This window comes from Hyperolius riggenbachi, chromosome 2 (genome assembly GCF_040937935.1).
Source record: "Hyperolius riggenbachi isolate aHypRig1 chromosome 2, aHypRig1.pri, whole genome shotgun sequence".
In the NCBI taxonomy this organism is placed as follows: domain Eukaryota; kingdom Metazoa; phylum Chordata; class Amphibia; order Anura; family Hyperoliidae; genus Hyperolius; species Hyperolius riggenbachi.
Genome location: NC_090647.1, coordinates 18,160,172 through 18,183,824, shown reverse-complemented (window position 1 = coordinate 18,183,824; position 23,653 = coordinate 18,160,172). Strand labels below are relative to the sequence as shown.

At 47.1% G+C, this 23,653-nt stretch overlaps 1 protein-coding gene across 3 annotated transcripts; it reads left to right on the top strand.

Moving 5' to 3' along the window:
• Window positions 1-239: 239 nt before the first annotated feature.
• LOC137542491 (ecto-ADP-ribosyltransferase 5-like) lies at window positions 240-23,653 on the top strand. Of its 3 annotated transcripts, none has more exons than XM_068264450.1 (6): window positions 241-393; window positions 3,212-3,304; window positions 10,951-11,051; window positions 19,855-20,560; window positions 21,544-21,576; window positions 22,160-23,653. In XM_068264450.1, exons 1-6 carry the CDS (start codon window positions 357-359, stop codon window positions 22,165-22,167), a joined length of 978 nt encoding a protein of 325 aa, XP_068120551.1. In that variant the 5' UTR covers window positions 241-356; the 3' UTR covers window positions 22,168-23,653. The 3 variants fall into 3 exon arrangements, with proteins under 3 accessions (XP_068120570.1, XP_068120551.1, XP_068120561.1); XM_068264460.1 differs by having other exon boundaries at window positions 242-393; window positions 3,207-3,304; XM_068264469.1 differs by lacking the exon at window positions 3,212-3,304 and having other exon boundaries at window positions 240-393.

The following is a 23,653-nucleotide window of genomic DNA, read 5'->3' as shown; positions in this document are numbered from 1 at the left end:
GGTGCCGTGTAGTAGTGATCTGGCAGTGTGGGGGTTAATCAGAGCTGTATGTGCCGTGTAGTAGTTATCCGGCAGTGTGGGGGTTAATCAGAGCTGTGTGTGCCGTGTAGTAGTGATCCGGCAGTGTGGGGGTTAATCAGTGTGTTTGCTGTGAGGTTTTGCTGTCACTTCCCTGTAATCAGCTTCCTCCACATTGTGAACCAGGAAGACAGAAATTGTAACGCAAAACTTCGAGCCTCTGCCTCCCTGCACAGACCCCCCCCCCCTCCCCGGAGTAAGGAGCTTGATTACCGAACAGCTGACACTCCGGACGCGGTGAGTGTGTGACTGACACGAGCTGGGAGTGGTGACAACATATGCAGCACAGATCCGGCAGATACGGAGCTGGGACATGTGAGTTTACACGCTCTACACCTGTGTGTTGTGACATATCTGCGGGCTGCAGACAGACAGGGCCTCTTATCTCAGGATCAGGAGGGTTCTGTGAATAATTACAGAACTTTTATTGCTGTTTGGAAAGAATCCAAGAGGCCTCTGGGAATGTGGGCGTCCCGTCTGCAGAAACCCTCCCACAGATGGGTAATCCGGCTGCCTCGCTGTGCGTGTAACACGACCAAACGCTGAGACTGTTATCAGCTACACGCTGCAATTCCCAAACTAGTCTCCAAGCCCCTCCAACAGCGCAAACCCACCATGTATGGCCGGGGCAATCAGTGTCTATGCTACAGGTGGATTTCCACATCACAGGAGGAGCATCAGCCCCGAATCAACAAACTTCACTTATCATTATGATTGATTTATAAAGAGCCAACATATACCGTGGCGCTGTACAAAGTAAGAAAAACTAGCATAGGGTACATAATACAGACAATGGTGTACACCAATATACAAAATACAGAATCAATACAAGATTCAGAAATTGTAACAATACAATAACAATAACAAAATACAGAATTGATACATAATACAGAATTGGTAATGACAGTCAAAAAAAGTAACATGATGAATACCATGGGCTTGATTCACAAAGCGGTGCTAACTGTTAGCACGCCTGTGAAAACCCCCTTAGCATGTCTAGACAAGCTTTTCGCGCATAAAACTTTATGCGCGTAAAACTTTACGCGCGTACTGCACAGAGCGCAGTGCGCTCCGCGCGAAGTGCCCATTAAAGCCTATGGGACTTAGCGCGCATAAAACTTTGCGCGCGCAAAGTTAGCGCACGATCTGATTGAGAAATCCGGTGCTAACCTACTTAGCACCCTGGTTAGCGTGTCTAAAGACTTTAGACGTGCTAAGTAGGTTAGCACCGCTTTGTGAATCAAGCCCCATGTATAATAAACTCCAAAACACAAAAGGGTGAGAGAGCCCTGCCCTTCTGAGCTTATAAGCTAAACATTTCTCACCTGAGAAATGTTAACAATAATTCATACCTACCAATTTTTGAGAAAAGAAAGAGGGGCATTTTAAGACATGCTCCTGCCACACCTCTAGCCACACCCCTAGTTGCGCCTATCACAAATAACTCTTAAGCAAAAGATGCAGTTCTATCATATAGACAACACTGGTCATATCTATCATCCAAAAAAAAAAAAAAAAGAAAGAAAAAAAAAAAACATCCTGAACCTATACATTTTAATCTGGGACAAAAGAACTTATTATTTGAACTTTCTCCTGAAAATTTTCACAGTAGGTGATGTTTTTTTTTTTCATCTTCTGAACATATCAACTTTTATCAGCCACCAAGCATGAAAAAAAAAATACACAACAAAGTATTTTAAAAAGTTAGGTAAGTTTATAATACTTGTATTAACTGCTTTTATTACTTATCAGGTGCTGAGTTTTGTAGATAAGGTGAGTAAACATCTCTTGTGGTAAATCTCCCAACATAAGGTTATTGAATTAGGGCCCGTTTAGAGCTGAGCTGTGCCCCTGGCGTGTACTCCGATCTGCCAGGCAGCAGGTGCCTTCTGGGTGTAATTTAATACAGCGACGGGCAGAGTTTGTAAACAGAAGTGTGCCAGTGCTGGGCGTGGCATGCAGTTACACAGCAGCACAACTCATGTCTAAGCCAGGTCTAGGTGCGGCCCATGCCCTGGTCACAAGTGCTCATAGAGGACTCCGCCCCACTGCCCACGCCAGCAGGTGCCCTGGTCACATGTGCCCGTAGAAGACTCCGCCCCACTACCCACGCCAGCAGGTGCCCTGGTCATATGTGCAGGTAGAGGACTCCAGATATGGACTAAGGATACCTGAGGTGAGAGGGATATGGCCATATTTATTTCCTTCTAAGCAATACCAGTTGCCTGGCAGCCCTGAACAAGCATGCAGCAGATCCGGTACTCTGACTCAGTTGACTCAGGTTTTACTGTATTAGCTATATGCTTGTTCCAGGGTTTTGAATCAGACACTACTTATGCCAGAAGATCAACAGGGCGGCCAGGCAACTGGTATTGTTTACCGGGAAATAAATATAGCAGCCTCTATATCCCTCGGCTCTCACCTCGGGTATCTTTTAAGATGTAATGGGCCCCTAGGCAAGATAGTAGATTTAGGGCCCCCGTGTGGTGCTTTTGGTAAGCTGAAGTGGAGAGAGGTCAGGGAAGGTGGCTGGTGGTGGGCCCCTTGACACCCAGTAGGCCCCAGACACCAGCCTAGGTTGCCTGGTGGTTGATCCTGCTCCTGCACATTGCATCTGAGAGTGGCAACCGCCATGTTCAGACGCAACTCTGTAGTGGGGCGTTCTGTCCACCGCCCGTGCCAAGCACCAGCAAGCAGCATTAGCAAGCGCCCCGGCTGGTGAACGGGAGCAACCGACAGGCGTTGAATTCCCCACCTTCGGCCGAACCTGCAAAAGAGGCGTAATACAGTTCCTGCAGGCGGGGAAAAGACTTGCTGCTTGTCTGATCAGGAGTCTCTTCTGGGTTTACTGCATTTGATTGGCTGATTTCCAAGCTGAATACATTTACATAAAATTAGTGTAAAATTTGCATCAACTTAAAATAATTAGCTTTTTGTTGACCATCCCTAATTTGCAACAATTGGCGGAGTAATAACAGCCTGTGGTGGGAGTGGCTGAATAATGACCATTCCTGAGGTTAGCTGGGTAATGGGTGGAGTGCAATGTTTGGTGGTGACAGGAAGGGGGTTCTCGGGGGGGGCTGGTTTTAGTTTCATTTCCTCAGCTGGTTTGTCTCTTCTCCACACAGCATAGTAGAAGATATCCATCCACATAGAGACGCCAGAATGTTCCTTCTGTTCCTCACCTCCATCTCTGTGTATCCAGAATTAGTGGGATACATGGCAGGTAAGACCTCTATACAATGCTTGAAACCATGGCAACGGGATACTGTTTTTGCATACAGAACTTCCCACGGTTCTAATCGCTTCTGTCATTAGTTCAGGGCTTACTCACAAAGCAGAAAGTAAAACTTCCTGTATTTTTATTATCTAGGGTTAGGGAGGTGCAATTTAATTCTGAAGAATTCAGAATTTCAAGTTTCACATCAGAATTCTGACTTGGTATATACTGTATTATAATGTAATTGTAATGATCAGCAGTAATCAGCTCAGCGCGCTACTGACGTCAGTATACTTTAATAGATGTATTATGCAAGTGATTGGTGCACACGTTTACACATCAATATTTATGAAAGCAATACAGTGGTAGTAACCCCCAGTGCCGAGGGCCCACTGATGGAGGTGAGGAGTAATCCCCAGTGGCGAGGGCTCACTGATGGGGATGAGGAGTAACCCCCAGTGGCGAGGGCCCACTGATGGGGATGAGGAGTAACCCCCAGTGGCGAGGGCCCACTGATGGGGATGAGGAGTAACCCCCAGTGGGGAGGGCCCACTGATGGGGATGAGGAGTAACTCCCAGTGGCGAGGGCCCACTGATGGGGATGAGGAGTAACCCCCAGTGGCGAGGGCCCACTGATGGGGATGAGGAGTAACCCCCAGTGGCGAGGGCCCACTGATGGGGATGAGGAGTAACCCCCAGTGGCGAGGGCCCACTGATGGGGATGAGGAGTAACCCCCAGTGGCGAGGGCCCACTGATGGGGATGATGAGTAACCCCCAGTGGCGAGGGCCCACTGGTGGGAACGAGGTCAGACAGGCAAAAGTTGGCAACAGATCAGATTGGTAAAGGTACAGAATCGTAAGGCAGAATCAGAGTAAGTATTCAGGCAGAAGTCAGCAACAGATCAGATTGGCAGAGGTACAGAATCGTAAGGCAGAATCAGAATCAAGAACAGGAAAAGAGTCAACAACAAGTAATCAATACAATATATATATATTAATCCTAGTATAGTGTGAAATCCCCGGGGTCCTGCCGGATCAAAGCACACAAGGATCTGACTAAGGTCTGAGCGCTAGTACCATGAAGTATTTGCAACAACAGACAATGGGCTACTGACATCTCCAAGCTTAAATGCAGACAGGCAATTCCAAGCGTCCCGCCCAGAATACTTCCACCAATCAGCAAAGAGAAACAGCAACCAGATGTCAGCTGACCAGCCGGTCAGCTGACTCGTCTCCTGAGCCCATAAAGGTCCTGCCGCTCCGCGCGCGAGCATGCCGACCTGAACTGATGCGCAGCAGAGAGACCTGTTCTGCCAGAGGCCGTGAGAGACGCCCGCGACGATGCGGCGACAGCCGCCATGACGTCAGACACGGAAGTGGCGGTCGCGTTGCTTTCCGACGCTAAGGTAATTCCACCATTCCTAACAGTAATTTTACTAAGTTTAAAAAAAAAATCCTGGTCTTTTTGAAAAGAAAAAATGTTTTACATGTTCCTACTTGCAATGTAAAATGGCAGAATTTTGCAGGATTCTGTGAAAATTAAGCAGAGTTCTACGCTCTTTACGGAAATTAGTAGGCGGAGTTCAGAACATCTCTATCTGGGTTTACTACAATGAGTTGTTAATTATACAGGGAACAGTGATGAGCAAAAATTCCAATATACTTTTCATAATAAGTTTCTCAAAAATAATTTTTTTTGGGTTTCGTAGTCAATTTTTTGCAGTAAGAATATTGGTTTTCCACGTTTTTTCACTTTTAGCAGTAAAATATTGGGTTGGTTTTTTTTTTGTGATTTCGTGATGCTGCAAAAATGAGAAAATTCAATCTCTGTTTACAAAAAATTTTCTCGAAACTGAAAATAGCACTTTCAATACGAAAATGAATTTGCAAGTAACACTGACAGGAAATGACAGCACAAGTAGGTGATTATGTAGGAGCAGGTATGCAGGGACACAGGGCAATTCACTTTTTCTCCTGCAATTTCTCCTAGGTGATATTTTTACACCATGTGAATAAAATGCTTTTTAAGACACCAGCAAGCGATAAAATACTCAAAATATTTTTTTTTATGTAATTTTGATAGTACTTTTCCATCTACTTTTCCATCTACTTTTAAGTACTTTTTCAATTGCAAAGTGCTAGTGAAAAGTTATTTTAAAAAGAGGTTGAAATTTTTTCTCTTAGGAGAAAACTCAGGAGAAAAAAGTTAAAGTGGACCCAAATTAAAAATAATAGATTTCAGAAATCTATTTTCTAACTTATAATAATAAATAGCAGCCTTTTTTCAGCTGCATGGTGACAACTATAAAATATTTTCCATTTATTGGAGGAACCCCTCCCTTTCTTTCATATTCCCGGGACAGAATCCGGCAGACTGGTGGAGGAGATAAAAAACAAAAACTAAAACAACACTCGATGGACGTATGTCTTTTTTTTCAACCATAATAACTATGTAACTATGTAACTATGTAAAAACAAAACACAGGCTGCTACTGATGATGTCACAGGGGAGGTGATCTCAGCTTGTGTGAGATTTCACATAGACGACACCCCTGTGAGGGAGGGTAGCTGATGACAAACACACCCATGATCTAAAACCTCCTACTAAGCTCAGAAGTAATGGCTGCCACCTGTATAACCCTAGTTATGAAAAGAGAAGGGTGAAAAGCATGCACTGAAATGCTCATAGGCTTGAAGGAGTGTATATTTATCTTTGTATTAGTGGTGCAACTAAATTTTTGTCTAGGGGTGCAACTTTATTTTTGATTAGAAAAAAATGTTTGGTTCTGCTTTAATTGCATATGGACCCAGATGGCTTATTTTTTTCTGTATGCAGTAATCATTCAGTTCTGATCACCATTATTCCAGCGCATTGACATTCCCAGTGCAAGCAATTTATTAGTTCAAACATCGAAAACTGACTGTTGGAGAGCAATGAATATATCACGTTATACTTCTCAATGGTTAATACTTTCATGGCCACTTAGACACAGTCGGGTAGGCCCATAGTCTGCCTGACTTGTTACTGGCATTTGAATGGTGAGAGAGTTTGAGTGGAATTGGGTTTATTTTTCATTATCCCTTTGTCAGATCTCCCTAAGGCTCAACACACACCATACAATCTTGGTTGTTCAATCTTACCACTTTCATGTAGTATAAGAGCTTATCCATTCAATCATTCAAGGTATTTTCAATCTGTTGGCCCTTATACTACATAGATTTGGTAAATCTGTACAACCAAGATTGTATGGTGTGTGTTGAGCTTAAGGTGGCCACTAGTGTTGGGCGAACAGTGTTCGCCACTGTTCGGGTTCTGCAGAACATCACCCTGTTCGGGTGATGTTCGAGTTCGGCCGAACACCTGATGGTGTTCGGCCTTTTAAGTTCGGGTTCGCCCCGAACTACTAAATGGCCGCGAACAGGGCCGAACAGGGCCCCTGTTCGGCCGAACAGGGCCCTGTTCGGCCGAATACTGCCCCCCTATGGGGTCGCAGGCATAAGGGGGGAGCATGCCCCAATCGCGGGGGGGGGTCGGAAATTCCCCCCACCCCCTCCGCTAGCGCTCCCCCCTCTGCCCGCTACCCCATACAAAAGTTTAATGAAGTAAAACAGTACCGGTCCGGTGGTAGTGGGTGGCTGGCAGTGGGCGGCACTGTTTAGTGAGTGACTGAGGAGGAGGAGTCCGGAGAGTGACGCGTTGAGGGAGGCCGGGCAGCGGGCGGTTCAGCAGTAGTACCGTACTACTGCTGAACCGCCCGCTGCCCGGCCTCCCTCAACGCGTCACTCTCCGGACTCCTCCTCCTCAGTCACTCACTTCACAGTGCCGCCCACTGCCAGCCACCCACTACCACCGGACCGGTACTTCCTGAAACTTTTGTATGGGGAAGCGGGCAGAGGGGGGAGCGCTAGCGGAGGGGGTGGGGGGAATTTCCGACCCCCCCGCAATCGGGGCATGCTCCCCCCTTATGCCTGCGACCCCATAGGGCCCCCAAAAGCGGGATGTTCGGGGAGTTCGGGGTTCGGCCCGAACATGCCGAACATCGCGGCCATGTTCGGCGAACTTTCCCGAACCCGAACATCCAGGTGTTCGCCCAACACTAGTGGCCACACACAATACAATAAAATGATCTGATTTTGTGGCAATTCGATAAATATGATCAGATCTCCCGAAAAAAAATCAAAAGCTTTTTTTTTCATTCGACTAAAAAATCCGATCGGATTTCCCGCTTTTTTTCTATTTTTATCAATCTGGAATGCTGGAAATTTTTCTTCAATTTTTCTAAAGATTGTATGTATCAGTTTATTAATATACACAACCTAGCAAATTTCTCAGAGTTTTCAATTATTTTTATCATAATTGAGAAAAAGTGAACATATATGTGTGGTAAATTGATCATATTTGTGAAGTGTTACAATCAGTCAGAAAAATTGTTTGCAATTCTTGAATTGAACAGATATTTAAAAATTGTATGGTGTGTGGCCACATTAATGCAGAATGTATATATACATCCAGTGTAGTTGTGGAGAGTGCACCACCAATTTGTTACTAAAATAGGCACATGTGGTATCATTTTAACCGTGACAAGTAGTAGTTGGTGCATTTTAAAGCTTGAACCCACGTCACATAAAAATGGGTAAGGACAAACTCAATCCAACATAAAAAGTAATTTTCAAAATTATGATTAAACTTTAGCAAAACTACAAGAGACATATGTGGTAACATTTTAACCTTGATAAATAGTAGAATAGAGTTTAGAGTGTTTTATGGTTGAGTCCTATATCTTGTATATTCTTTTTTAGTGACAAACTGAATCAAAAGCAATACAATTTTTGCATATTCACAAATAAAAGACTGTAAAATGAAAACCTTAGGAACTTAGCTATTCCATGAGGGTATATTGCTGCTATTTTTGCAAATACGGTCTGTGTTTGTAATCAATGATAGTATAAAATGAGAAATCAAAAAGACATCTTATTTTCAAAATACAATATTTTCACCATACATTGTACTAGGAACATAATCTAAATGTTTGAATAACCAGTATGAATAAGCAAATACAATTTGTGGGTTTAACTTATAGTTAGCTCTGTTTATTATAAAGCTATAATGGATGTAATTTGATAGTGTGTTTTTTGATTTTTTTTTCTTTATTTTCCCTTTAAAATGCATAGAAAATAAGGTCATTACTAAACAAAAACATCACCCACTAAATGCCTAATGTATTCTGGAGAAAAAAAAACAATGTATAGATCCTTTAGGTGTGAAAAGTAGTAATAAAGTTATTGGCGAATGAATGGGAGCAGTGATGATATGTCTAGATTACTCAGAGGCTGCTGTGTTAATTAAGGCACTAACCATAGCCCCAATAATCAGGGAACAAAACCTGGTTGCCTTTTCTTATAAATCAGGCATTGTTAAATTGGCGATCGGATTTCTGGGGTACAAGAAGGCAGCTATCTGGTCTCAGATACAGTATAGCCCTAATAAGCAAGCCCCTATACGTGTGTGTCTGCAAATAAACTATACAGCTATTGTGTTTTTCCCAACAAATAAGACAGGGTCTTATATTATTTTTTTCTCCAAAAGATGTGCTAGGTCTTATATTCGGGCAGGCATGGTCGGAATAGCCAATTTCCGATTCCGTGGTAATTCCGCATACCGCCACTACCGAAATTCCGCTACCGTTTCATTCCGAGGAAATTCCTGAGCCGTTTCTCCTCCTCCTCCTCCCATCCATCCATCCATACATCATCTTATATCATCCAGTAGGGAATTGCAGATTTTCAAACAGCTTATATACCATAGCTGGGATTTGAACCCAGGATGCAGTGTGTAGTAGGTATCTGTCTTAACCTCTAGACCATGAACCACACTACATGGTAAAGCTATCCTAGCATAAGCCATACTACCATTATGATCAATGCAATAGAAAAAGTAGTATGATTAAGGATCGGTACTTTTTGAAAAGCATGCTTATATACCATAGCTGGGATTTGAACCCAGGATGCAGTGTGTAGTAGCTAGTAGGTATCTGTCTTAACCTCTAGACCATGAACCACACTACATGGTAAAGCTGGCCTAGCATAAACCATACTACCATTATGATCAATTCAATAGAAAAAGTAGCATGATTAAGGATTGGTACTTTTTGAAAAGCATGCTTATATACCATAGCTGGGATTTGAACACGGGATGCAGTGTGTAGTAGGTATCTGTCTTAACCTCTAGACCATGAACCACACTACATGGTAAAGCTGTCCTAGCATAAACCATACTACCATTATGATCAATTCAATAGAAAAAGTAGCATGATTAAGGATTGGTACTTTTTGAAAAGCATGCTTATATACCATAGCATATCTATTGAATTGATCATAATGGTAGTATGGTACATGCTAGGCCAGCTTTAGCATGTAGAGGTGGGACAAGGTCCTTCAGCACCCAAGGCTGAGACAGTAAAGTGTGCCCCCCAGCCATCACACACTGATTGCTATTACACTAAGAGGTGCCCCAGGGCCCCCAACCCCCCCAACACCTTAATCGCTACTTATCTGGCTTGCAGTCGCTGCCATGTATCACCTTTTCTTATTTATTTCTGCTTCAAACACAATTGGGAATGACAGCTGAATGAATTGTGCACCCCCTCCTACACTGCGCCCTGAGGCTGGAGCCTCTCCAGCCTCTGCCTTGGCCCGGCCCTGAGTGTGGTTGATGGTCTAGGGGGTAAGACAGATACCTACTACACACTGTGTCCTGGGTTCAAATCCCAGCTATGGTATATAAGCATGCTTTTCAAAAAGTACCGATCCTTAATCATGCTACTTTTTCCATTGAATTGATCATAATGGTAGTATGGTTTATGCTAGGCCAGCTTTACCATGTAGTGTGGGTCATGGGCTAGAGGTTAAGACAGATACCTACTATACACTGCATCCTGTGTTCAAATCCCAGCTATGGTATATAAGCTGTTTTGAAAATCTGCAATTCCCTACTGGATGATATAAGAGGATGGATGAGAGAGAGAGAGAGAGAGAGAGAGAGAGAATGAGAATATATTTTGATGTGAATCACGGAATTAATAATTCCGCGGAATTTTCCGACCATGCCTGTATTCGGGTGATGTCTTATATTTCTTTGAATAACAATTTACTTTTTATTCTTGAATAATACATTTTTCAGATATTGTCACATCATCAAATTCTCCAAACCCTGAATCCCATCATGGGTTTCTTGTGACTGTTTCTTTTTTAAATCTTTTTTTTCTGGTGGAGTCTGGTGCGATTCTTTCGAGCGTGTCTGCTTTACATGTATACCATAGCTGCATGAACACAATTTTTTTGTGTTTTTATGAGTGGTAACTAGGGCTTATTTTTGGGAAAAATGTTTATATTTCAAGCATCCGCAAAAACCCTAAAAAATGATGCTAGGGAATATTTTAAGGGTAGGTGTTATCTTTAGGGAAACAGGCTATATCATGCAAATCACACCTCCGTTATACAAGTGTCTACTAATCTGAGATAGTAAGGGAAGATATATGACTGTAGCTTATTCTCTTTTTAATTTGTATGAGCCTTCTCAGGAGGACATAGTTCATTGCTGGATATAATTGTCTGCTGGCATCTCCTGACCTGAGAGTCTCTCGTTTCCTAGATTACCATGAGGCGGACTATGAAGACAAAAGTCCTGCAGGAAAAACTGGAGTGAAAAACAAGAAGAGCGCAGCAGAACTAAACTACAACTTATGGCCAGAGGTAACTCGATAACACAAAACACACGGTGACACAGAGATCTGCTGGTCGGGGAGGGATGCCTGAAATACCAATCATAAGTCATACAGTCCTCTTTACCACAGTGTATAATGGAAAAGGTTTGCAGTGTGTAAAAAATGTAGTCACCCAACCACTAATAACGGACATTTCAGAAGTCTCATCATGGTCACGTTCTTGTGACTTTTCCCCTAGGTGATGTTTTCACAGCTTATCAATAAAATGGGAAGCTAATGGGAAGTGAAAAAAACAAACAAAAACAGATACCTAAGGAGATGGAAGACTCCGGGTCCTATACAGCCTTCCCGCTACTCTCACGGGCCCATATGAAATTCACTTTTTCTCCTGAGTTTTCTCTAAAGTGATATTTTCATAACTTGTCATAAAATAACTTTTAAGCCGCCAACAAGCATTAAAATAGTCAAAATAAAATTGATCGTTGTTTCTCATCAACATTTGGGTAGTTTTTCAATTGTAAAATGCTGAAAAGTCAGTTTATAGAGAAGATTAAATTTATCTCCTAGGAGATAACTCAGGTGAAAAATGTAATTGCATATGGGCCATGGTCCCCTTGCTCCCCTGTTTAAATCCCCCGCCACAAGAGAGCGTGCTCGCACAGGCACAGTACAGAGTAACGGAGCTGGCCAAGACTTCCCAATCCTCCTGCGTTGACAGAACACAGTCTCCAACTGATCGGTCAGAGCAGTGCAGTTTGTAGGCTAAAATGCACCCAGGGCGAGGGTGTAAAAATTGCGCCCCTCCCGAGCAAGGTATGGGTGCCCGCAGTATAGGTTAGTCAGGTCTAGTTGCACTTAGTATAGGTCCCCCCAGTATAGGTAGCCAAGAATAGGTACCCCAGTATAGGTAGCCAGGCATAGGTGAGCCAGTATAGTTGCCCCTGCTATAGGTTAGCCAGGTAGGTGCCTCCAGTATAGGTAGCCAGTATAGTTGCCCCCAGTATAGGTTAGATAGGCAGGCACCCCGGTATAAGTTAGATAGGTAGGTGCCCCAGTACAGGTTAGCTAGGTGGGTGCCTCTAATATAGGTAGCCAGAATAGTTGCCCCCAGCATAGGTTAGATAGGTAGGTGCCCCCAGTATAGGTTATTTAGGTAGGTGCCTGCAATATAGGTAGCCAGTATAGTTGCCACCTGTATAGGCTAGCTAGGTAGGTGCCCCCAATACAGGTTAGATAAGTGCCCCCAGTATAGGTTAGATAGGTAGCTGCCCCCAGTATAGGTTAGATTAGGTAGCTGCCCCCCAGTGTAGGTTAGATAGGTAGCTGCCCCCCAGTATAGGTTAGATTAGGTAGCTGCCCACCAGTGTAGGTTAGATAGGTAGCTGCCCCCCAGTGTTGGTTAGATTAGGTAGCTGCCCCCCAGTATAGGTTAGATAGGTAGCTGCCCCCCAGTATAGGTTAGATAGGTAGCTGCACCCCAGTGTAGGTTAGATTAGGTAGCTGCCCCCCAGTATAGGTTAGATAGGTAGCTGCCCCCCAGTGTAGGTTAGATTAGGTAGCTGCCCCCCATCGTAGGTTAGATTAGGTAGCTGCCCCCAGTGTAGGTTAGATTAGGTAGCTGCCCCCAGGATAGATTAGATAGGTAGCTGTCCCCTATAATGGAGGGGGGAGCCGGAGCCGCGGGGAGGGCAGCCCGACCTCTCCCTCCCTCTCCCGGGCTGCCCTCCGTGCTCCCCCCTCAGATGCAGAGCGAGCGCAGCAGGAAGCGCTGTTTACAACTCACCTGCCTGGCTCCAAGCGTTGCTCTCTCACCGCCTGTCTCCTCTCTCTGCATAGATGTGGATACACACACACGCTGCTTCCGGCTAAACAGGAAGCAGCGTGTGTATCCGCATCTATGCAGAGAGAGGAGACAGGCGGCGAGAGAGCAACGCTTGGAGCCAGGCAGGTGAGTTGTAAACAGTGCTTCCTGCTGCGCTCGCACTGCATCTGAGGGGGGAGCACGGTGGGCGGCCCGGGAGAGGTCAGGCTGCCCTCCCCGCGGCTCCGGCTCCCCCCTCCATTATAGCGCCCCCCTCCCAACAACGCCCCGGGCGGCGGCACGCCCCGCACGGCCCTAAGAACGGGCCTGGGTGATGGGTACAGGATGCCTGACGGCCATGTTACGCTAAGTTGCGTAGCCTCCATAGAAGCACAATTTAGTGTGAAACGGACATCAGGCATCCTGTACCCATCACCATTGTGCCTCCTCTCACTCTGGTATATGTTTCATCTCTTTCCCCATGTTTGCTAGACTGCACTGTGATTTTATACTTTTGTATTAATAAACCAGCGTTCACAGCAGTGTTCATCCTCCAATGTGAAATGTGGTCACCTGGGGACCCTGCAAAACATTTTCAGGGGAGTTCACTCACCTGTCCAACTGGCTTGCTCCTCTGTGTGCTTCATCCTTGTGGGTGCCTCATGAGGCACATGTGAAGATGAAAAGAGAAAAACACACAGAGGAGCGCGCCTCCAGGTTGTTTCCCTAGCCAGCTCAGGGGCCCTGAAGGAAATCACAATACTATATGGAAGAGGAGGGGGCATGCTGGGATCTGTGGTGCCTCTATGGATGAAAGGAGCATGCTAGGAGCTACAGTATAATGCCTCTATAAAGGGGAGGGGGGGGGGAGGTCTTGCTGGGAGCTGTAGCACCTGTATAGGCTGGGAGCTGTACTTCTGTAGAAGGGGGGCTTGCTGGGAGCACTGGTACCTTTATAGAAAGGGGAGGGGGGCTTGCTGGGAGCAGTGGGACCTTTATAGAAAGGGGAGGAGGGCTTGCTGGGAGCACGGGGACCTTTATAGAAAGGGGAGGGGGGCTTGCTGGGAGCAGTGGTACCTTTATAGAAAGGGGAGGGGGGGCTTGCTGGGAGCAGTGGTACCTTATAGAAAGGGGAGGGTGGCTTGCTGGGAGCAGTGGTACCTTTATAGAAAGGGGAGGGTGGCTTGCTGGGAGCAGTGGTACCTTTATAGAAAGGGGAGGGGGGGCTTGCTGGGAGCAGTGGTACCTTTATAGAAAGGGGAGGGTGGCTTGCTGGGAGCAGTGGTACCTTTATACAGAGGTGAGGGGGGCTTGCTGGGAGCAGTGGTACCTTTATAGAAAGGGGAGGGTGGCTTGCTGGGAGCAGTGGTACCTTTATACAAAGGGGAGGGTGGCTTGCTGGGAGAAGTGTTACCTTAATGGAGAAGGGGACAAATAGGCCCCCTAATGCTGTGGGGTGGAGGAGGGGTTGTCAGGACTCAGAAGCAGGGCACCTACTCACAGCATGCAGGCCAGGCAGGGACACAGGCAGCAGAGACACAGACACATCTTGCCCGTTCAGCTGAGCACTCTCCCCTTCCCCCGACACCATGCTTTTGTCTGGACTCGGACTCTCGGAGGGGAGGGGGAAGAAGCTGCCCGTGATGTGACCCACTCTTCAGGAAGTTATCCCAGGCCATGCTGTCAGATGAGCTGCAGGCGGTGTCATGCCTGCAGCTGTGTTGCTCTGCCCACCGCTCTTCCACCACCTCCGTTATAACTGGCCACCCAGCTTCCCTGCACTTATGAACCCCCTGCCCGACCACACTCACTGTCTATCATTCATTCCAGCCGCTAGCTGGAACCTGCGCCTCCCCCCTTCCCACTGAGAGCAGCCATATCAGAAGAGCGACAGGGGAAGAGCTGGGCTAACTACCTGCCTCTATTGCCATAAGTCACAGAAGTCCAGGAGGAGAGAAGAAGCAGCAGGAACCTGGGCAGGAAAACACACACGTGGTCCGCAGCAAGTCCTTTCTTCCTCCTACTAGGGCACCCCGACAGCTGCAGTACGTCAGTGTCACCACAAACTGGTCATGTGGTGTTCACTTGACGTCGCAGCCAAGGCAACAGGACGCCCAGGAGGAGTGCAGCTAAGAGGTGATCGCGCTGGTCTTCTTCAGTAGGCTGCACCGCGCGTCACCATCTTTCACTCCTACTTTTGCCTGCGCCCCCTTCTCCTCACTGCCACACTGCGCCCCGGGCGGTTGCACGCCCCGCACGTACCTAAAAACGGCCATGCTCCTACTAGGGCACCCCGACAGCTGCAGTACGTCAGTGTCACCACAAACTGGTCATGTGGTGTTCACTTGACGTCGCAGCCAAGGCAACAGGACGCCCAGGAGGAGTGCAGCTAAGAGGTGATCGCGCTGGTCTTCTTCAGTAGGCTGCACCGCGCGTCACCATCTTTCACTCCTACTTTTGCCTGCGCCCCCTTCTCCTCACTGCCACACTGCGCCCCGGGCGGTTGCACGCCCCGCACGTACCTAAAAACGGCCATGGGTCAGAGACTGCTAACGTGGGATCCAGCACTGGAACGAGGGGACAGTGAGTGAAGCAGGAAGGCTCTATAGGACCCCAAGCCTTCCCTCTTCTTAGGTAAGTATCTGTTTGTTTGTTTTTTCGCTTCCCGTTAGCTTTAAAGAGAGTCTGTACTCTAATATTCTTACACTAAAAAGCATACCATTCTATTCCTTATTTTCTCCTGTGCCCCTCTGTGCTGTTTCTGCCACTCTCTGCTGCAATCCTGGCTTGTAATGAACAGTTTTAGGCAGTGTTTACAAACAAACTAACCAGCTTGTGATAGGCTCACATAAACAGAGTGTGTGAGTCATACAGAGTGTGCAGGGGGCCTGCAGAGGGTGTGTATCGCGTCTATCCAATCACAAGCAGCCCTGCACATTCCACACATTCAAGCCTTAGCCCGACAGACACGACAGAGGAAAGGAGATACGATTTATTACAGAGACAGTGCAATTAGGAAAGGCTGCAGTAAGCCAGAGCACATTAGAACAGGCATAGGAACTTATAGGATAGAAGAACTAAGGCTGAAAAATTTGTTGCAGAGTCTCTTTAAGCCACCTGCAAGCCAGAAAATACCTACTTTTTCATACGTTTTCAATTGCAGAGTGCTGAAAAGTTATTTGAAACAGAAGATGAAAAATGATCTCCTAAGAAAAACCTTAGTAGAAAATGGAAATAGAATAAGGACAGGAGAAAAAGGAAAGAGAATAAGGACTCTGGTCTCTTGTTCCCATTCTCAACACACACGGGGTACACGAACATAAGGCCCAACCATCCCAATTTGTCTGGGGCTGTCTAGGATCCTGCCCCCTTGTTCTGTGTCCCACCCCTCCTTTCAATGTTGCTGATCCCTGTTGTTGTCACTGCTGCTTAGCACCAATTTTATTATTATTTAGTAATTATATAGTGTTGACATCTTCTGCAGCGCTGTACAGAGTACCAGTCTTGTCCGTGACTATCCCTTACAGTCAGGGGCTCACATTCTAATCCTACAATAGCCATGTCCATCGTAGTTTAGCGATAATTAAGGGGGAAGCTAATTAACTTATCTGTATATTTTTGAAGTGTGCGAGGAAACAGAGTGCCTAGAGTAAACCCATGCAGACACAGGAAGAACATACAAACTCTTGCAGATAATGCCCTGACTGGGAGTCGGTACCAGGGACCCAGTGCTACAAGACAAGAGTGCTATCCTCCACGCCACCGTTCACCCGTTGCCACTTAGCACCTACTATTTGTCTGTCTCTCTCTATCTACCACTTGTCAAGCTTCTACCTGTTACCTACTGCCTACCTAACTATGACTACTGTACTTACCTGATGCTGATATGCTGATCTATAACTATCTTCCTGGCACTTAAATATAACTATCACTACCCACCTGCCAGTAGAATCTACCGATTACTGCCTGCCTGTTATTAGAGTCTAACTGTCGCTACCGATCATTAGCCACCACAAGATTCTGAATGTCTCTGCCTAACGGCCACTAGAGTCTAACTATCACTACCGATCACTATCTATCCACCACAATATTCTGAATATTGCTACCTAGCTGCCATTAGAGTCTATTACTATCACTACCAATCACTGTCTACTGTATCTGCCACAAGATACTGAATATGACTCCATGCCAGCCACAAGAGAATCCAAGTAACAATACCAGCTTGCCACTGATATCTACCATACCAGTAATTACCTACAATATCCAAGAAGTGGTTCATTTTGTATTGTGCCATACAGCTGTATAGTGTCTAAACTATGCTGACAAAACTTCTAACTTTCCCTTTTGCTCATAAATTCTTCATGGTAAGTGTGACTAGGGGTGTTTCAGGTCATAGCTGAAGGTGTGTCTGGGGCATGACTAGGGGTATGTCTGGGGCATGACTGGAAGTGTGTCTGGGGCATGACTGGAGGTGTGTCTGGGGCATGACTGGAGGTGTGTCAGGGGCATGACTGGAGGTGTGTCTGGGGCATGACTGGAGGTGTGTCAGGGGCATGACTGGAGGTGTGTCTGGGGCATGACTGGAGGTGTGTCCGGGGCATGACTGGAGGTGTGTCCGGGGCATGACTGGAGATGTGTCCGGGGCATGACTGGAGGTGTGTCCGGGGCATGACTGGATGTGTGTCTGGGGCATGACTGGAGGTGTGTCTGTGGCATGACTGGAGGTGTGTCAGGGGCATGACTGGAGGTGAGTCTGGGGCATGACTGGAGGTGTGTCAGAGGCATGACTGGAGGTGTGTCTGGGGCATGACTGGAGGTGTGTCTGGGGCATGACTGGAGGTGTGTCAGAGGCATGACTGGAGGTGTGTCTGGGGCATGACTGGAGGTGTGTCAGGGGCATGACTGGAGGTGTGTCTGGGACATGACTGGAGGTGTGTCTGGGGCATGACTGGAGGTGTGTCAGGGGCATGACTGGAGGTGAGTCTGGGGCATGACTGGAGGTGTGTCAGAGGCATGACTGGAGGTGTGTCTGGGGCATGACTGGAGGTGTGTCTGAGGCATGACTGGAGGTGTGTCTGGGGCATGACTGGAGGTGTGTCAGGGGCATGACTGGAGGTGTGTCTGGGGCATGACTGGAGGTGTGTCTGGGACATGACTGGAGGTGTGTCAGAGGCATGACTGGAGGTGTGTCAGGGGCATGACTGGAGGTGTGTCTGGGGCATGACTGGAGGTGTGTCCGGGGCATGACTGGAGGTGTGTCCGGGGCATGACTGGAGATGTGTCCGGGGCATGACTGGAGGTGTGTCCGGGGCATGACTGGATGTGTGTCTGGGGCATGACTGGAGGTGTGTCTGTGGCATGACTGGAGGTGTGTCAGGGGCATGACTGGAGGTGAGTCTGGGGCATGACTGGAGGTGTGTCAGAGGCATGACTGGAGGTGTGTCTGGGGCATGACTGGAGGTGTGTCTGGGGCATGACTGGAGGTGTGTCAGAGGCATGACTGGAGGTGTGTCTGGGGCATGACTGGAGGTGTGTCAGGGGCATGACTGGAGGTGTGTCTGGGGCATGACTGGAGGTGTGTCTGGGGCATGACTGGAGGTGTGTCAGGGGCATGACTGGAGGTGAGTCTGGGGCATGACTGGAGGTGTGTCAGAGGCATGACTGGAGGTGTGTCTGGGGCATGACTGGAGGTGTGTCTGAGGCATGACTGGAGGTGTGTCTGGGGCATGACTGGAGGTGTGTCAGGGGCATGACTGGAGGTGTGTCTGGGGCATGACTGGAGGTGTGTCCGGGGCATGACTGGAGGTGTGTCCGGGGCATGACTGGAGGTGTGTCCGGGGCATGACTGGAGATGTGTCCGGGGCATGACTGGAGGTGTGTCCGGGGCATGACTGGATGTGTGTCTGGGGCATGACTGGAGGTGTGTCTGTGGCATGACTGGAGGTGTGTCAGGGGCATGACTGGAGGTGAGTCTGGGGCATGACTGGAGGTGTGTCAGAGGCATGACTGGAGGTGTGTCTGGGGCATGACTGGAGGTGTGTCTGGGGCATGACTGGAGGTGTGTCAGAGGCATGACTGGAGGTGTGTCTGGGGCATGACTGGAGGTGTGTCAGGGGCATGACTGGAGGTGTGTCTGGGGCATGACTGGAGGTGTGTCTGGGGCATGACTGGAGGTGTGTCAGGGGCATGACTGGAGGTGAGTCTGGGGCATGACTGGAGGTGTGTCAGAGGCATGACTGGAGGTGTGTCTGGGGCATGACTGGAGGTGTGTCTGAGGCATGACTGGAGGTGTGTCTGGGGCATGACTGGAGGTGTGTCAGGGGCATGACTGGAGGTGTGTCTGGGGCATGACTGGAGGTGTGTCTGGGACATGACTGGAGGTGTGTCAGGGGCATGACTGGAGGTGTGTCTGGGGCATGACTGGAGGTGTGTCAGGGGCATGACTGGAGGTGTGTCCGGGGCATGACTGGAGGTGTGTCTGGGGCATGACTGGAGGTGTGTCTGGGGCATGACTAGAGGTGTGTCAGGGGCATGACTGGAGGTGTGTCTGGGGCATGACTGGAGGTGTGTCTGGGGCATGACTGGAGGTGTGTCAGGGGCATGACTGGATGTGTGTCTGGGGCATGACTGGAGTTGTGTCAGGGGCATGACTGGAGGTGTGTCAGGGGCATGACTGGAGGTGTGTCTGGGGCATGACTGGAGGTGTGTCTGGGGCATGACTGGATGTGTGTCAGGGGCATGACTGGATGTGTGTCTGGGGCATGACTGGAGGTGTGTCAGGGGCATGACTGGAGGTATGTCCGGGGCATGACTGGAGGTATGTCCGGGGCATGACTGGAGGTGTGTCTGGGACATGACTGGAGGTGTGTCCGGGGCATGACTGGAGGTGTGTCCGGGGCATGTCTAAAAGTGTCCCTCTTTCTTAACTCAGAAAGTTGGGAGGTATATACACACAAAAAAGATATGCAAACATTTTGCTACAACAAGCTGCCTTGTGATTTTGTGTAACCCTTGTTCCTATCCCTGGCAGACGCAATGTAACCTGCTGAACCTGGACTTCATGTCGAACGCATTTGATGATCAATACAAAGGCTGTGAAGAAACTCTGGAGACCGATGTCATGCCAAAAGTCCTGGCCTTTGAGAAGTCCTGGAACGTGGCCTTCGGTGCAGCTTGGAACCGAGCAGAGGAGCAATGGAAGAAGTTAAAGCCAAAGCTTCGTATTCCTGATGGTTTCCGAGATGAGTTTGGGATAGCCATTACCGTCTACACCACAGACTGGCCTGAGGGAGAGCCCATCTACAAAGCCTTCAATAGGAATGTCAGCTTAGCCGGGAGATCTAGGCAACACTACATGCTGAATTTCCACTATAAGGCTCTTCATTTCTACATCACGAGGGCTCTGCAGATCATGAAAAGGAACTCCAGAAGAAGCCACACAGCCTATCGGGGAACGGACATGACTTTTGAGGTGTCTGACTCTGTTCTGAGGTTTGGGAGGTTCACATCTACCTCCCTGAACCTTGAGGTGGCTAAAGCATACCAAGGGGGACTTTTCTTTGAGATCACCACCTGTTTTGGAGTTGATATCCACAAAATCTCTTCCTATCCCAAAGAGTATGAGGTGTTGATCCCTGTGGCTGAGAAGTTCCGCTATGTTAGGAGGGAAGGAGGTGTCTACATTCTAAACAGCACTTGTGAATTGTGCAGCCACTTCAACTGTGCTTTTCTACAAGGTAAATGTTGCAAGGTTGTGCAAGAACTACTAAGTGTCACCAGCAAAAGCCAGAAGTCTATAAACTGTAGTCTGAACTAAGCCTGGATGGATTTTTTTCTCTCTCTCTTTCATAAATTGTCGTTAGTATGCCTTTAAAAGGAGCACCCCCCCCCCCCCTCTTAAAAAAAACTAACTATAACTAGTAACTTGTCTATATATCTTAGCTAAAGTTTAGATAGTTTACACAGCAAATCTAGCTACAAACAGCTTCAACAGTAGATGATTATTTCTTCCTGTGATACAATGACAGCAGCCATGTTCTGCTTGTGATCATTACACACAGGCAAGCTGCTCTGCATCTCCTGCCCTCAGCCTGTGAAAACTCCCCTCCCCTCTCCTCCTCTCTCCTCCCCTCTGCCTCTGAAATCTCTGGCTAGTAACACCTCCTCCTCCTCCTGCCCAGACTGAGCTCCCTTAACCCCTTGCTACATGGGTCTGAGTGCCTAGGCACTGGAGGAGCTGCGAGCAAGGCTTGTTTAGTTTATAGGGAATTAGGGTATTAAAGAAAAAAAATTGGCTTGAGGAATGCCCTACAAACAATATGTAAGGAACACAATTATGCAATGAGTAAAAGTTAATCTCCGATCCACTTACCTGGGCTTCTACCGGCCCCCACCCCTGCAGATGTCCTGTGCCCGCGCCGGTACAAAACGATGCTCCAGTCCCCGCCACAGCTCACTTCCGGTCTTTGTGACTTAAATGTCGCAATCCACTGCGCCTACGCGGCCCTGGCTGTCCTTGCTCTCAGCGACGTCACCGAGACCTTCCTGCACAGGCGCAGTATGCATAGCAGAAAGTTCCCGATGGTTTTTACCAGGAAATGTCTGGTTTCATGGTGTGAATAGCTGTCAGCAGACACACAATATTAGATTGTCAACTGTGTTCACTTTCTTGGGAAAAATCTAGTGTAAATAATTAATCCTGAACCTTATTGTCTTTCAGAGGAGAAGCGGAGTGTCGCCATGTGTAGTACAGGTGAGATCGGTTTCCATTACAGACACTCATCTGATGTACTATTACTGCAAATGTTTTGTTTAGTTTGGGTAAAAAAGTGTCTTGGTGCCATTTTCTGGGCAGAAGTATAAAGATGGCAGCTGAAATATGTATCGAGTTGCCAGCACTTACCAAAAAAACCCACCCAAGAGCCCTTTTCCAATTATATACTGCACAGACCAATACACTCAAATTATAATACTCTGAAGGTGTAGCTATTTCTTTTATATCTGTATCCATATCTTCCTCAGTGTCTGCAGGCAATCTGGACCTCATAGAATTGCATCCTCACTTCCCACAATGCTTTGTGTTAGGCGGTTGAGTCAGAACTGAGGAAGCTATAGCTATTATTCTGAAATCAGTTACCTGAGGCAGAACTAAATCCGGGTAAAGACCCAGTCATTTCTGTCCTTTGGATCTGAACAGCAAATTTGGTGGATCCAAATGTGAAGTGGTTTGACTCCCTAGTAATGCACATTATTTGGGTTGCAGCACTGAGGATCTACTGTGTTGTGTTATACCTATGTTATGCTATACCTATTTGTGGTTTTGTTTTTTTACACAGCTGTCTGAAAGTCCTTCAAACTGGATGAAGGAAGCTGCCTCAATCCTGATTGGACACAACATTGGATCAATGAGGGAAAGATCTGAAATTCTCCAGTCTGGACTCAGAACTAGGAGAAGGAGAAGGTCATTGGACACAACTGACCCAGAATCGGGAAAGAATAGGACTTGAGTGGACATTAGATTTGTCTTGTATGAAAAGCTGCGCTAGTCTTCTGAGCCTAATAATGCTGCTGATTGATGAATGATCTGGGTGGCTTATGAAATGGTTTATCCGCTAGTAGCATTTCTCCTGGTCCAGCTCAGCACCAGAACCAGGTCCAGAGAGGTAGAAACCACGCTTGCTTGCTTCAGTAAGAAGATAAAACAAAACAGAGGCCCCTCCGAGTCAAATAATCACACCTTCAATGCAGATTACTGAGAGTAAACCACTATTAAACGCAATACCACAGCTAAAGGTGGTGAACATTGTGAGACAAGGAGTAATTTATACATGTTTAATTTAAACTATGTGGTGAGAAGAAGCTCCTAAATGCACAAACCCCCATGTGGAAAAACCAATTCAAAACCTGGTCGAGCCTCCCTTTTTAATGCATATCCTAGTAAATTTGCATCAATTAGCAAAACCTCAGCTTATTGTACATTGCATGCCGGTACTGCACAATATACAATATATTGAATACACTGGTTCCACCTTATGATTCTGCAAAACCCTCAAACAGTTCACACCCCAGGAGACAGTAGATGAGATGAGACAGCTACACACACCCTGGTGCACTATAGCTCAACATGTTTCACCCTTAGTGGGCTTCGTCAGGAGTGTATAACATACTATATACAGTGCGAATGTAAGGAGAATAACAACCCCCCCCCCCCAAAAAAAAAAACTGTCAGCAAAACTGTTGGAGCCTCACCTTTTAGAGAGAGTGCCCTACCCCCTGAGAAGCCATCCACATACCCGAGTGTGATGCGGGTGGTCCCCACCTACGCTGAAGGTGATAGCTATCTAGCAATGAGTACCTCATTTTGTTTCCTACACATCTTCTTTCACAAGTCAAACTATAGATATATACTGCACACTATTTTAGGCTCCTGTCCTTCTTTTGTGTGTATTTTTCAAACAGTGCATAACTGACCCCATTTAATTGCAGGAAAATAGCACATGCAGGAAAATGGGCATTGACTACAGCAACATCTCAGTGCCTGTCATAGCCCTGTATGCTGACCTCCAGTGCCTCCATGTGCTGTGTATTTTCCTGCACACATGTAGTATGCCTACTCATGCGCTGTAACCCAAAGGCCCCACACTTGAGGTATCACATGCAATAACCATTGATTGAAACAGTGAAAACACTGCTCGGGCATTGGACGTCATAAAGGATTTATCCTGTCACTGACTCTGTATCTTACTTTGCAACTTGTTCAATAGAGACCTCTCTGTGTGCTGCAAACTCTTTGAACTATGTATGCTAATAAAGGTGTTGAGAAACCTCCA

Excerpts from the sequence above, each read along its gene's own strand:
- LOC137542491 (XM_068264450.1), top strand. The coding sequence starts at position 357 with ATGCAGCACAGATCCGGCAGATACGGAGCTGGGACAT. Across the intron at positions 394-3,211 it reads CAGATACGGAGCTGGGACAT|TAGAAGATATCCATCCACAT; the intron begins GTGAGTTTACAC and ends CACACAGCATAG. Across the intron at positions 11,052-19,854 it reads ACTACAACTTATGGCCAGAG|ACGCAATGTAACCTGCTGAA; the intron begins GTAACTCGATAA and ends TATCCCTGGCAG.